The following is a 16115-nucleotide window of genomic DNA, read 5'->3' as shown; positions in this document are numbered from 1 at the left end:
GCAGAGGGGCCTGTCAGAAGGAAAAGTAAAAAACAAACAGCTTCAGCATCAACAAAAAGGAAGTCCACTGAAGGACCCCATCCAAAAGTCACCAACTTCAAAGACCAAAGGTAGATAAATTCATGAAGATGGAAGAAACAAGCACAAAAATGATGAAATACCAAAAACCAGAATGTCTTTACTTCTCCAAGGGGTTACAACTCCTCACCAGCAAGGGAACAAAACTGGAGAATGAGTCTGACAAACTGACAGAAGCAGGCTTCAGAAGGTGGGTAATGACAAACTTCTTTGATCTAAAGGTACATGTTCTAACCCAATGCAAAGAAACCAAGAACCTTGAGAAAAGCTTAGATTAAATGCTATCTAGAATAACCAGCTTAGAGAAGAACATAAACGACCTGATAGAGCTGAAAAACATAGCATGAGAACTTTGCGAAGCATACACAAGTTTCAATAGCCAAATCAATCGAGCAGAAAAAAGGGTATCAGAGACTGAAGATCAACTCAGTGAAATAAAATGAGGCAAGATTAGAGAAAAAAGAGTGAAAAGAAATGAACAAAGCCTCCAAGAAATACAGGATTATGTGAAAAGACCTAATCTCTGTTTGTACCTGAATGTGACAGGGAGAATGAATCCAAGCTGGAAAACACTCTTCAAAATATATACCCAGAAGAACTTCCCCAATCTAGCAAGGCCAGTCAACATTCAAATTCAAGAAATACAGAGGACACCACAAAGATATTCCTCAAGAAGAGCAACCCCAAGGTATATAATCATCAGATTCACCAGGGTTGAAATGAAGGAAAAAATGCTAAGGGCAGCCAGAGAGAAAGGTCAGGTTACCCACCAAGGGAAGCCCATCAGACTCACAGCAGATCTCTCAGCAGAAACCCCACAAGCCAGAAGAGAGTGGGGGCCAATATTCAACATGCTTAAAGAAAAGAACTTTCAACTCAGAATTTCATATCCAGCCAAATTAAACTTCATAAGTGAAAAGGAAATAAAATCCTTTATGGACAAGCAATTGCTGAGAGGTATCGTTACTACCAGGGCTGCCTTACAAGAGCTCCTGAAGGAAGCTCTAAACATGGAAAGAACAACCAGTACCAGCCACTCCAAAAACATACCAAATGGTAAAGAGCATCAACGCAGTGAAGAAACTGCAACTAACAGGCAAGACAACCAGCTAGCATCAAAATACAGGATCAAATTCACACATAACAATGTTAACCTTAAGTGTAAATGGGCTAAATGCCCCAATCAAAAGATACAGACTGGCAAATTGGTTACAAAGTCAAGACCCATCGATGTAGCTGTTTTCAGGGGACCAATCTCACATGCAAAGACACACATAGGCTTAAAATAAAGGGATGGAGGAAGATTTACCAAGCAAAAGGAGAGCAAAAAAAAAAAAAAAAAAAAAAGCTGCGTTGTAATCCTAGTCTCTCATAAAATGAACTTTAAACCAACAAAGATCAAAGAGACAAAGAAGGGCATTACATAATGGTAAAGGGACCAATGCAACAAGAAGAGCTAACTATCCTAAATATATATGCACCTAATACAGGAGCACCCAGATACGTAAAGTAAGTTCTTAACCACATACAAAGAGACTTAGACTCCCACACAATAATAGTGGGAGACTTTAACACCCCACTGTCAATATCAGACAGATCAACGAGACAGAAAATTAACAAGGATATCCAGCACTTGCACTCTGGACGAAGCAGACCTAACAGACATCTACAGAACTCTCCACCCCAAATCCACAAAATATAGTCTTCTCAGCACCACATCACACTTACTCTAAAATTGACCAGATAATTGGAAGTAAATCACTCCTCAGCAAATGTAAAAGAATGGAAATCATAACAAACAATCTTTCAGACCACAGTGCTATCAAATTAGAAGTCAAGATTAAGAAACTCACTCAAAACCACACAACTACATGGAAACTGAAAAACCTGCTCCTGAATGACTACTGGATACAGAACAAAACGAAGGCAGAAATAAAGATGTTCTTTGAAACATCTGAGAATGAAGACACAACGTACCAGAATCTCTGGGACACATTTAAAGCAGTGTCTAAAGGGAAATTTATAGCACTAAATGCCCACATGAGAAGTGAGGAAAGATCTAAAATTGACACCCTATTGTCACAACTGAAAAACCAGAGGAGCAAGATCAAACAAATTCAAAGGCTAGCAGAAGACAAGAAATAACTAAGATCAGAGCAGAACTGAAGGAGACAGAGACACAAAAAAACCTTCAAAAAAAAAAAATCAACAAGTCCAGGAGCTGGTTTTTTGAAAAGATCAACAAAATAGACTGTTAGCCAGAATAATAAAAAGAAAAGAGATAAGAATTGAATAGATGCAATAAAAAATGATAAAGGGGATATCACCACCAATTCCACAGAAATATAAACTACCATCAGAGACTACTATAAACAACTCTACGCACATAAACCAGTAAGTCTAGAAGAAATGGATAAATTCCTGGACACTTACACCCTCCCAAGACTAAACTAGAAAGAAGCTGAATCCTTGAATAGACCAATAACAAGGTCTGAAGTACAGGCAGCAATTAATAGCCTACAAACCAAAAAAATTCCAGGTCCAGACAGGTTCACAGCTGAATTCTACCAGATGTACAAATAGGAGCTGGTACCATGCTTTCTGAAACTATTCCAAACAATACAAAAAGAGGGAATCCTCCCTAACTCATTTTATGAGACCATCATCATCCTGATACCAAAACCTGGCAGAAAAACAACTAAAAAAGAAAACTTCAGGCCAATATCCACGATTTGATAAAATACTGGGAAACCAAATACAATGACATATCAAAAAGCTTATCTATCATTATCAAGTAGGCTTCATCCTCGGGATGCAAGCCTGGTTCAACATATTCAAATCTATAAACGTAATCCACCACATAAAGAGAACCAAAGACAAAAAACACATTTATCTCAACAGATGCAGAGAAGGCTTTGACAAAATTCAACAGTCCTTTATGCTAAAAACTCTCAAGATAACTATCGATGGAATGTATCTCAAAATAATAAAAACTGTAACAAACCCACAGCCAATATGATACCGAATGGGCAAAATCAGAAGCATTCCCTTTGAAAACTGGCACTAGACAAGGGTGCCCTCTCTCACCATTCCTATTCAACATAGTATGGGAAGTTCAAGCCAGAGCCATCAGGCAAGAAAAAGAAATAAAGGGCATGCAGTTAGGAAAGAGAAAGTCAAACTGTCTCTATTTGCAGATGACATGATGGGAATTTACGAGACCCAATCATCTCAGCCCACAATCTCCTTAAAATGATAAGCAATTTCAGCAAAGTCTTAGGATACAAAATCAATGTGCAAAAATCAGAAGCATTCCTATATACCAGTAGCAGAGAGCCAAATCATGAGTGAACTCCAAATTAAAATTACTACAAAGAGAATAAAATACCTAGGAATACAACTAACAGGGGATGTGAAGGGACCTCTTCCAGGAGAACAACAAACCACTGCTCAAGGAAATAAGAGAGAACGCAAACAGATGGAGAAACATTCCATGCTCCTGGTTACGAAGAATCAATATCATGAAAATGGCCATACTGCCCAAAGTAATTTATAGATTCAGTGTTATCCACATCAAGCTACCATTGACCTTATTCACAGAACTGGAAAAAAACACCTTAAACTTCGTATGGAAAAAAAAAAGAGCATGGTGGCGCGTGCCTGTAATCCCAGCTACTCAGGAGGCTGAGGCAGGAGAATTGCCTGAACCCAGGAGGTGGAGTTTGCAGTGAGCCGAGATTGCGCCATTGCACTCCAGCCTGGGTACCAAGAGCGAAACTCCGTCTCAAAAAAAAAAAAAAAAAAAAAAGAGCCCACACAGCCAAGGCAATCCTAAGCAAAAAGAACAAAGCTGGAGGCATCACACTACCTGACTTCAAACTATACTACAAAGCTACAGTAATCAAAACAGCATGGTACTGGAACCAAAACAGATATACAGACCAATGGAACAGAACAGAGACCTCGGAAATAACGCCACACGTCTACAACCTATCTGATCTTCGACAAACCTGACAAAAGCAATGGGGAAAGGAGTTCTTATTTAATAAATGGTGTTGGGAAAACTGGCTAGCCATGTGCAGAAACTAAAACTGAATCCCTTCCTTACACCTTACACAAAAATTAACTCCTGATGGATTAAACATAAGACCTAACACCATAGAAACCCTAGAAGAAAACCTAGGCAATATCATTCAGGACATACACATAGAGAAGGACTTCATGACTAAAACATCAAAAGCAATAGCAACAAAAGTCAAAATAGATGGGATCTAATTAAACTTAAGAGCTAAGAGCTTCTGCACACCAAAAGAAACAATCATTAGAGTGAACTGGCAACCAACATAATGGGAAAATATTTTTGCAAGCTACCTATCTGACAAAGGGCTAATATCCAGAATCTATAAAAAATTTAAACAAATTTACAAGAAAAAAAACAAATCAAAAAGTGGGTGAAAGATATGACCAGAAAATTTTCAAAATAATACATTTATATGGCCAAGAAACATGAAAATATGCTCATCACTGGTCATTAGAGAAATGCAAATCAAAACCACATTGAGATACCCTCTATGCCAGTTAGAGTGGTGATCATTTAAAAAATCTGGAGACAACATGCTGAAGAGGATGTGGAGAAATAGGAACACTTCTACACTGTTGACGGGAGTGTAAATCAGCCCAACCATTGTGGAAAACTGTGGCGATTCCTCAAGGATCTAGAAATAGAAATACCATTTGACCCATAAACAACTGCTACAAAGAAAATAAAATACCTAGGAATACAACTAACAAGGGATGTGCAGGGCCTTTTCAAGGACAACTACAATCCACTCCTCAAGGAAATAAAAGAGGACACAAACAGATGGAAAACATCCATGGAAGTTTTTCCAAAAAAACCAGGAAGAATCAATACTGTGAAAATGGCCATACTGCCCAAAGTAATTTATAGATTCAATGCTATCCCCATCAAATCACCACTGACTTTCTTCACAGAATTGGAAAAAACTACCTTAAACTTCATATGAAACCAAAAGAGAGCTGGAAACCATCATTCTCAGCAAACTAACATAGGAACAGAAAACAAAACGGTGCATGTTCTCACTCATAAAATGGAGCTGAGCAATGAGAACACATAGAAACAGGGAGGGGAACATCACACACCGGGGCCTGTTGGAGGGTGGGGGGCAAGGGGAGGGACAGTATTAGGAGAAATACCTAATGTAAATGACGGGCTGATGGATGCAGCAAACCACCATGGCACGTGTATACCTATCTAACAAACCTGCACATTCTGCACATGTACCAAAAAACCTGAAGTATATATATTTTAAAAAAATGAATAAAGCCTTCAAGATGTTTGGTGACTGAACTTACAAATTATCAGTTACGCCTGAGGGGTAAGAGAGAGAAAAAAGTTTAGAAAGCCTGTTTAAGGAAATAATTGATGAAAACATCTTAAGTCTAGTGAGACAGGCATCCAGATATGAAAGGCTCAGCAATCCCAGGAAAATACATTTCAAAAAATACCTCATCATGATGTGTTGTAATCAGAATGTCTACAGTCAAAGTGAAACTGCAAAAGAAAAGTTAAAATTAGCAAGAGAAAAGCATCTAGTCACCTATAAAGGAAATCCCATCAGAGTAACAGCAGATTTTTCAGCAGAAATCTTACAGGACAGAAAAGAATGGTATAGAATTTTCAAAGCTAAAAGGAAAAACAAAAACAAACAAAACAAAACACGACACCTGTCAATCCCCAATTTTATATCCAGCAAGAATAAGCTTCATTAAGAAAGAATACCCAGCTAAGCAAATACTAAGGGAATTCAACACCACTAGACCAGTCCTATAGGAAATGCTCCAAGGAGTTTTAAAATGGAAACAAAATGTCAGTATTCACCATCATAAAAACAGATATAGAACTCAAAGGTCTTATAAAGCAAACACACAAAGAAGGAAGGAAAGGAATCACTGGCAACACAAAAGAATTCCACCAAAACACAGACAACCACACAGAGAAAAAAAAATGTATAAACCAACTAGGTAATAATTGAAAATATGACAGGAACAAAACCATATATATCAATATTAGTTTTGAATGTAAGTGGATCAAATGACCCAAGTAAAACATAGACAGTGGAAAGTATTAAAAATGTGATTCAACTATATGCTGCTTATATGAAACTCACCTTATCTGTAAAGACACCCATATACTGAAAAGGGTGGAAAAGGTATTCCACAGAAACCAAAAGCAAACAGGAGTAGTGTTACTTATATCAGATAAAACAGATATTAAGTCAAAACAGTAAAAGACAAAGAAGGTTATTATATAGCGATAAAGGATATATATGCACACGACACTGCAGCACCTAGATTCATAAAACAATTATTACTAGACTGAAAGAAAGAATTAGACAGCAATACAATAATGGTAGGTAAACACCCCACTGACAGCACTAGGCAGATTATCAAGACAGTAAGTCAACAAGCAAACATTGGACTTAAATCGGACTTTAGACCAAATGGACATGTAACAGACATTTACAGAACACTCTACCCAACGACTGCATAATATATATTCTTTTCATAAGCACATGGAAAATTCTCCCAGATAAACCATATATTAGGCCAGAAAACAAGTCTTGAAAAAATAAATAAATAAAAATCTTCTCACACCACAGTCCAGTAAAAAACTGGGAATCAATGCCCAGAGAAACTCTGGGCACCTTAGAAACATGGAAATCAAATGATATGCTCCTAAATGATCACTGGGTCAGCAAAAATCAGGATGGAAATTTAAAAAAATTTTGAAATGAATGATAAGGATAAGATACAGTAACAGCCAAATTCTACATACCAAAACCTGTGGAATAGAGCAAAAGCACTGCTAAAAAGGAAGTTTATACCATTAAATACCTATATAAAAAATGTAGAATGATCATCAATTAACAATCTAACACTGCACCTCAAGGAATTAAGAAAAAAAAAAAAAAAACCAAAGTTAGCAGAACAAAAACAGTAGGAGATCAGAGCAAAACAAAATAAATGGAGGCAAAAACATTTACAAATGATCAAGGAAATTGTTCTTTGAAAGACAAAATTGATATACTAGCTAGTCAAGAACAGAGATCTAAACAAACCAAATCAGAAATAAATGAGACATTACAACTGAACTACAGAAATAGGAAAGGTCATCAGAGACTATACTACCTTATAAATTAGAAAACCTAGAGGAAATGGATTCCTGGAAACAGATAAATTTCTGGAAACATAATACAACCTCCCAGGTTGAACCAGGAAGAAACAAAAATCCTGAACAAACCAATAATGTAAATAGCAAGAATGAATCCATAATAATAAAAAATGTCCTAACAACAACAAAAAAGCCCAAGAGAAAATGTAGTAACAGCCAAATTCTACCAAGCATACCAAGAAGAACTAATACAAATACTCCTGAAACTGTTACAAAACATTGAGGAGGAGGGAATTCTCCCTAACTCATTCTGTAAGGCCGGTATAACATTGATATCAAAACCAGACACGGACACAACACAAAAAAGAAAACAATAGATGGATATTCCTGATGAACACAGACCATAGAAACAAAAATCTTCAGCAAAATACTAGCAAATTGAGTCCAGCAGCACATCAGAAAGATAATACACCATGATCAAGGGGGTTTTATGCCAGGGATGAATGAATAGTTCAGTATATGCAACTCAATACATATGATACATCACATAAACAGAATTAAGGACAAAAATAATATAATCGTCTCAATAGATGTAGAAAAGCAATGTGATAAAATTCAGTATTCCTTCATAACAAAATCCTTCATCAACTAGGCATAGAAGGAACATAACTCAAAATAATAAATGCCATCTATGACAAACCCACAGCCAACATCATACTGAATGGGGTGAAAGCTGAAGGCATTCCCTCTAAGAATTTAAGTAAGACAAGGATGCCCACTTTCTTCACTTCTATTCAACACAGTACTGGAAGTCCTAACCACAGCAGTCAGGCAAGAGAAATAAATACAAGTCTTTCAAACAGGAAAAGAGGAAGTCAAATTATCTGTGATCTTAATCTAGAAAACCCTAAGGACTCCACCAAAAAAAATCTTAGATTGGATAAATGAATTTAGCAGAGTTTCAGGATACAAAATCAAGGTATAGAAATCAGTAGCATTTCTACACACTAACAATGATATAGCTGAGAACCAAACCAAGAAGGTAATTCCATTTATAAAAGATACAAAAAAAGAAAAAAGGACCTAGGAATGTATTTAACCAAGGAGGTAAAAGATCTCTGTAAGGAAAACTACAAAACACTGATGAAAGAAACCATAGATCACACGCACAAAGGTAAAGACATTATATGCTCATGGACTGGAAGTATTAGTACTGTTAAAACGACCATAGTGCCCAAAGGAATCTACAGATTCAATACAACCCCTATCAAAATACCAATTTCATTTTTCACAGAATTAGAACAATCCTAAAATTCATATGCAACACAAAAGCCCAAATAGCCAAAGCAATCCTAAGCAAAAAGAACAAAGCTGGCAGAACTACATCATCTGACTTCAAATTATACCATAAGACCATAGTAACCAAAGCATCAATGGTACTAGTATAAAATGAGACACAATCAGTGGAACAGAATAGAGAGCCTAGAAATAAACCCACATACAGCTAACTGATCTTTGACAAAACTGATAAGAACATACACTGGAGAAAGTATGCTTATTACGTGTGTGACAAAAAAAATCCGTACACCAAACCTCCGTGACATGCAATTTACCCATATTACAATCCTGCATGCCCCTTGAACCTAAAAGTTGGAAGAAAAAAAAGTGGGTTAAAGACATGCTTATACACTGTTGGTGGGTATGTAAATTAACACAACCTCCATGGAAAACAGAATTAAGATTTCTCAAAAAAGTAAAAATAGAACTACTCTTTGATCCAGCAGTCTAAACAAAGGAACAGAAATCATTAAATCAAAACAATAGCCCCACTCCTATGTTTCCTGCAGCACTATTTACAATAGCAAAGATGTGGATTCAACGGAAGTGTCCATTGATGGATGACTGGATCAAGAAAATGTGGTCTCTATGCACAAAGAAATACTATCCAGCCATAAAAAAGAATGAAATCCTGTCTTTTACAGCAACACGACAGAACTGGAGGCCATTATCTTAAGAGAAACAACTCGGACACAAAAGCAAAAACCATGTGATCTCACTGATATGTGGGAGCTAAATAATGTGTACATATGGAGGTGTAGTGTGGAGTGATAGATGCTGGAACTCAGAAGCATGCTGGGGGTACAGAGGGGCAGGGATGAGAAATTACATAATGCACAATGTGCAGTATTCCAATAATGGGTAGTACACTAGAAGTCCTGACTTCACCACTACACACTATAGCCATGTAACAAAATATACTTGTACTCCTTAAATTTTTACAAATTAGAAATAATCAGAAAAAACTTTATTTTTCTAATTGACTACACTCAGGTTTAAATACACACGTCTAAGAGCTGAATAAATTAAAATGAAATTATTGATTTTGACTAAAAATTTTCTTGCATATATATATATATATATATATATATACACACACATATATGTATAAATATGCATACTATCTATGTCAACCTTTAGGAAGTTCTTTGGAATTGTTCAGGTACAACTCCAGAGAACCTAGCCCAGTGACAGCATTTCCCTGGTAAAAAGTCACTGAGTATGTCTACTCTTGTAATTTTGTTGTTTAGCAATTCACAGACTTCATCTTTTTCAGCCACATATATCACAATGGTCTTTTTAAAAATTTTTTTTAATTGTGGCAAAATACATTTTTACTCCTAAAATATGTATCTTTTACTCCTCAATTTTGAAAGTGTTCCTGAACCTCTTTCAGGCCAGAAACATTCGTCTGATTTAATATCCAGTTTCAAACCTGACCTCTAGCTAACTTATTTCTCTTCCCAGTAATATTTCTACATGATTTTTGCTGGAGAATTTGATAAGCTTTGGTTAGGTACTACATGTCCATCTTGTTTTGAATTCTGTATCCTCTGTGCCATATTTTGAAGGCTGATAATTTGGTCTTTCATTCTATATCAAATGCAAGACAATGCATTGTGCCTTATGTAGGCCATAAGATAAACTGTTACTGTTACAAGTTAACTATTTTGTGCCCCAAAGACAGACATTAGGCATTTCTTCCCATCGTAAATACTTTTCATTCAGCCAGTTCTATTCTGTACTTCATAGGCTGCTCAAGAAAAAGAAGAACTTCAAAGGGAAGGTGACTGTTTGGATGCTAAAATCAACAAAACTGAAAAAGAAATCTACGCTCTAGAAAACACCCTGCAAGTGCTGAACAGCTGTAACAACAATTACAAGCAATCTTTAAAAAAAGTGACTCCATCCAGTATGTAGTTTAAGTTTTATATATACACATATATACATATACATATGCACACACACACACACACACACACACGCAGTGACAAGTGTATAGATAAATGGAACACCATGAGACACGGAGAAGAACAAAAGTGTACTATGTTTGATTGGATCAGAAAAACTAATCCCTTTTCTTTCCTCCCCCCACGCCTTTTTTTTGGTAGGTGGTTTGCTAGGGTGTTACTTCCATTATCACTTCTGGTTTGGTATGGCGTATCACCTCTCTAGGGTAATTAATTCGAAAAGTGAAAAAAATGGCAGCATATTGCTGCTTTATGTAGACCAAACAAGAAATGGCTACTACATGTCTATAGTGTTTTTCTACCAGTGGATATGAAAAATTTAACCTTTCATAACAAATACTGGTGCAATTTATGTAATACTTTAAAACTGATTTTTACATAGTGCATTGAAAATTTAAACTAAAAATGTTCTACATTCGAGGTGATGAGTATGAGCTACAAATTCAACTAGAAGAACAAAAACGAGCTGCTGATGAAAAATACAGATACAAACAAAGACAAATCAGAGAACTTCAAGAAGACATCCAGGTAAATTCTACAGGCATTTTAGTAATATGCCTTCAGTAAAAGTCAACTATCATTACTACTACTTCTATTCTCTTGATCTTGGACCAAGAAGACAGTTATTTAGAATCTCTTTTAAGGAAGTAGATAGTAAGAGCTAACACTCTCATTTAAAGGAGACAAAAACAAGTGCTCAAAGTCTTAGGCAAATTAAAATCCCAGTGCTAAGCACTGCCAGTTACTTGTTATTAGTTGGTAGATCATAGTTATGATGATGTACCCATTAACCCTTTAAGGAACTTTAATTTCTTAGAGATCACATTAAGATTGCTCCTTAAAGAGTTTGAAAGAAAAAAAAGTCTAGTAGAAAGTAGTTACTAAAGCAAATCACTAAAAGATAAAAGAATGTGCCTTGTAAAAAGGCACTACATGAAAATTGATTTTACTAATAAAGCTGAAGAAGAGATACCGTGAATTTTTGAAAATTCCATTCTGTCAGTTATTTTTTTCCCAAATACCATAAAAATAATTTCCAGTTGAATTACATACAAAATTTGATCCATAAAACCATTATACAGTCGTGCATTGCATAACAATGGGACTGCCTTTGGACGAATGCATCCTTGGGTGATTTTGTCACTGTGTGAACAACCTTGATGGTATAGTTCATTGTTCCTGGGCTATAAATCTGTAGAGTGTGTTACTGTACTGAGTACTATAGGCAACTGTAACACAATGGTACTTAAACAGTTAAACAAATCTAAACATAGAAAATGTACGATAAAAATACGGTCTAATGGACAAAACAGTGGTACACTTGTACAGGGCACTTACCATACACGGAGCTTGCAGGGCTGGAAGTTGCTCTTGGTGAGTCAGTGAGTGAGTGGTGAGAGAATGTGAAGACCCAGGACACTACTGTAGACATGATGAACAATGTACACCCAGGCTACAGTAAATTCATAAAAATCATTTTATTTCTCCAATAATAAATTGACCTTAGCTTACTATAGCTTAACTTAAAACACTTTTAATTTTGTAAAACTTTTTGACTCTTGTAATAACACTTAGCTTAAACACACATTGTTCAACTGCACAAAAATATTCTTTCTTTATATCCATATTCTCTAAGCTTTTTTCTAATTTTTACTTTTTAACTTTTTTGTTAAAAACTAAGACACATACACACACATAAACCTAAGCCTATCCGGAGTCAGGATCATCAGTATCACTGTCTTCCAGCTCCATATCTTGTCCCACTTGAAGCTCTTCAGGGCCAGTAACATGAATGGAGCTCTTTCATCTCCTATGATAACAATGACTTCTTCCGGAATACCTCCTGAATGACCTGCCTGAGGCTGTTTTATAGTCAACTTTTTAAATAAATAGGAGAACACTGTAAAATAATAAATAAATCAGTAATATCTTTATTATCAAGTATTATGCACTGTACATAATGGTATGTGCTAGACTTTATCATGACTGGCAATGCGGGTTTGTTTACACCAGCCTCACCACAAACTGATGAGTAATGTATTGTGCTACAACATTACAATGTCACTAGGTCACAGGAATTTTTCAGCTCCATTATAATCTTATGGGACCACCATCACATATGCAGTCCATCACTGACCAAGACGTGACGTTAAGAGGTTCATCACTGATTATTCACCAACAGAAATAATGTATATACGTACAGAGATAAATGAGTTAAAATTCAATGAACACTTGATAAATGCCAAGTTATAAAAGTCAATTTCTGATTCTAAAAATATGTTAATACTTTTTCTACAGAGCATGGAAAATACATTAGACGTTATAAAACGTTTAGCAAATAATGTCAAAGAAAAATTATCAGAGAAGAAGGCTTATTCATTTCAACTAAATAAAGAAACGGAGGAGCAGAAGCCAAAACTAGAAAGAGTGACGAAACAGGTATTGGTATCTTTGAAAAACTGACCTGTCATATTTTTGAAGTCCCAAATCTTCCTTTATTTATTAAAAATATTAAATTCTGGAAAATAGTTTTATAGAATAACTGACTTTTATTTACCAACAGTGCGCAAAACTCACAAAGGAAATCCGTCTTTTGAAAGACACAAAAGGTGAATCACTGGAAGAACAAGATATCAAACTTCGTGAACTCAAACAGTTTCACAAGGTTATTGATGAAATGTTAGTTGGTATCATGGAAGAAAATGCTGAGATCCGTATTATCCTTCAAACATACTTTCAACAGGTAATATACAGCACCTCCTATTAAATATATCTTAAACACTTCATGAAAATGAAACTTTTATGGCATTCATCATGAAGTGAAATCTAATTAAAAATATTTCTCCTCTAAAAAATAGTAGTACTAATGACTGCTATTGAATATTCCTCCAGAGTGGGTTAGACCTACCTACAGCTAGTACTAAAGGCAGTCACCAGAGTTCTAGATATCCTTCACACACTTCACTGCCATCAGCAAGGTAAGTGGAAGGTTATAAAACAATCTCCTTAATTCCCATCTGTACACTAAGTGATACCAGCCACCTCTGTCACCACAGCTGTTGGGACAGGCCCATGCACTCACTGCTGTGTTCTTTGCATCCTCAGACGTCTCACTAGTCAGCATCATGGAGATTAGATGCAGAAACCGCCAGTAGAACAGGAATTTCGTTCTGACTTCTGCTGGTGTCACTACTTCCAGTATAGCCCAAGTGCTCTGTGATTATCAGCTATTTCAGTAGGATAAAGCAGAAATAAATTTGGGGGCTACATCTAGCATTTGGGGGTAAACTCGGGGGAATATCTTTTAAACCTGCAAGGGCAGCTTAGATGTACAGACATATAGAATATGATTTTTGTGATTAAACCACATTGTGCTATTTTACATAATTAGGATTTGACTTTATTTATGAAGCTTTATTTTGCTAAAAAGGATACATTTTTTTCCTTCTGCAGTTTATTGTTACCCAGAATTCTATCACCAAATGCTTAAACCAACATTCTCGTGCTGTGCTGACAAAAACTTATTAATAATAATCCTGAATTTAGAATTCATAATCTCCTGCATTTAGTAGCTATGCATTAAATTACTATTCCTTAGTCCATGTAAAGATTTCATGAAGAGGCCCCTAAAAAACAGTGCTTAAGTATAAAAAATTTTTCTATGTAATTGAACATCGCTGTACTTTCATAACGTCTATTTAAAACTTATCATTTCAGAATTACATAGTGTTTTTCAAATGATCCCACCACTTCCACTTTACCATCAATATGCTTCTCACTTTTCTCTTCAGCTGAAATTACAAAGGGAATCATTTTAATTATTCTTGCCAGCACCAAAATCCTATTGCCCCCGCTTTCCTCTGTCTTAGAAACTTTTAATGTTTAATGATTCCAACTCTAAAAAACTGATTATAGTTGAAACCATTTTTACCATATAGAAATACAATTAAACCACTTTTCTACTGGTGTGAAACTCATCTCTGTTCATCTTTCTTTTCCTTTTTAAATTTTTTGATATCTATTAATGGTCATTTAAAAAACTTATTAACACTCTTAATATGTACATTTTAAATCTCTTTACTTATGGAATTACAGTACCTTTTGCCAATAATGGAGGGGTCTATACTAAAATATAAACTTTGCATTAAACTTACAATTCTGGCTTTTCTTCCAGGTCATCTAGGAGGACAAGTACACCTACTTCTCAGACTTCAGTGAAAGTATTAGAGCTTAACTTCCCGGCCTCCTCTTCACTAGTAGGCAGCCCTTCTAGGCCAGCTAGTGCTAGTAGTAGCTCAAGTAATGGTAAGAGCAAAAAGAGCAGCAAATAAACATTTTAATCTCTTCTGAAAAAGTTGTAAACACAAAAGTATACTTTAAAATACAAAATGATCCATCCAACACATTTTATCTAGTGGAAAGTGTAAAAACTTAGTAGAAAGTGTAACAACTGATAGTTTTTTAAAAAAGGAATGTTCTCTACTGTTTTCTTCATATTGAAGAACACATTAACAGCAGATTCTTGACAAGGCTACAGGTTATACAAACATAGGGAAAACCCTGTATTTCACTGTAATTTTGATGTTTGTAGTGTTAGAAAATAGTTTGCTTTATTATTTCACAAACTACACTCACTTCTAATGTAACAATCTTTCTGGAAGAAATTTCTAAAGATTTACCCTACTATTATGAGCTTCTTACAATGTTAAAATCTCATTTACCCCGTAAGACACCAAAATTAGGTTTTCTTTATTCAAACTAACTATTTCTCAGACTTTTGGGGAGAAAAGTTATTAAAGGCAGTTTCTTCTTTTGGTATAATTTTTAACCAAAAAATAGCATGAACCCCCACTCTCCCCCAAAAAATCCAATTGATAAAACACTGTACATCCATTTAAAAATGCAGCTTAAATTTCTAAAAGTAACTGCATTCTGACTCTGAAAGAAATCAAAAGCATTAAAGATTTGCTTTCAGATACAGCCAACCAAGTATAAAAATACATTTTTGAAATGTTCTTGATTTAATAAACAATTTAATGAAAACAATATGATTTCATTTGCAACAGAAATTTTTTAAGTTTACAGTTGGAGGTAGACTGCCAAATTTAGCAGTTTTCCAGTTAACACTTCATTATAACATGTGCCCAACACTTTGTACTCTTGGAATAGAATGTGGAATATTATAAAACTGTATTTTAAATAAATGTATTAGAATTCATGAATGTACATTTGTCTCCTTTAAACCTAGGGAAAAAAATCATTACAACTGTCATTTTAGAACTGCTGTTTGTATTTCTTTCTGAAAAGCAGAAATGGTAGTGAATAGTTCTCCTGATTATTTTTTTAGAGATAGTGAGGGAAAGGCATAGCAAAGTCCAAAGAATAAGACGGGCAAAAAAAAGCTAGGTAATAAAAGTTTTGGCTGGGGTATTGCTCTAACGCATGAGATTTATAAGACCAAAAAACTGATTAAAGCCACTTTGCTCACCAATGTTCTTATTCTCAGCCCTATACTAGTTTGAGAATTACTTAAATCT

The 16115-nt window shown here is 35.3% G+C and overlaps 1 protein-coding gene across 1 annotated transcript in view; it reads left to right on the top strand.

Moving 5' to 3' along the window:
• The window catches only part of CCDC39 (coiled-coil domain 39 molecular ruler complex subunit), a 74735-nt gene extending 58939 nt beyond the window's left edge, over positions 1–15796 (top strand). Inside the window, exons 15-20 of the mRNA XM_035274308.3 lie at positions 10361–10520; positions 11000–11106; positions 12877–13017; positions 13142–13321; positions 13471–13556; positions 14753–15796. Coding sequence (XP_035130199.1) covers positions 10361–10520; positions 11000–11106; positions 12877–13017; positions 13142–13321; positions 13471–13556; positions 14753–14909 — 831 coding nt within the window. The 3' untranslated portion in view covers positions 14910–15796. The remainder of the gene's footprint in view (positions 1–10360; positions 10521–10999; positions 11107–12876; positions 13018–13141; positions 13322–13470; positions 13557–14752) is intronic.
• Positions 15797–16115: the final 319 nt, after the last annotated feature.

This window comes from Callithrix jacchus, chromosome 15, assembly GCF_049354715.1.
Source record: "Callithrix jacchus isolate 240 chromosome 15, calJac240_pri, whole genome shotgun sequence".
Lineage (NCBI taxonomy): Eukaryota > Metazoa > Chordata > Mammalia > Primates > Cebidae > Callithrix > Callithrix jacchus.
This window is presented reverse-complemented; position numbering and strand designations above follow the sequence as displayed.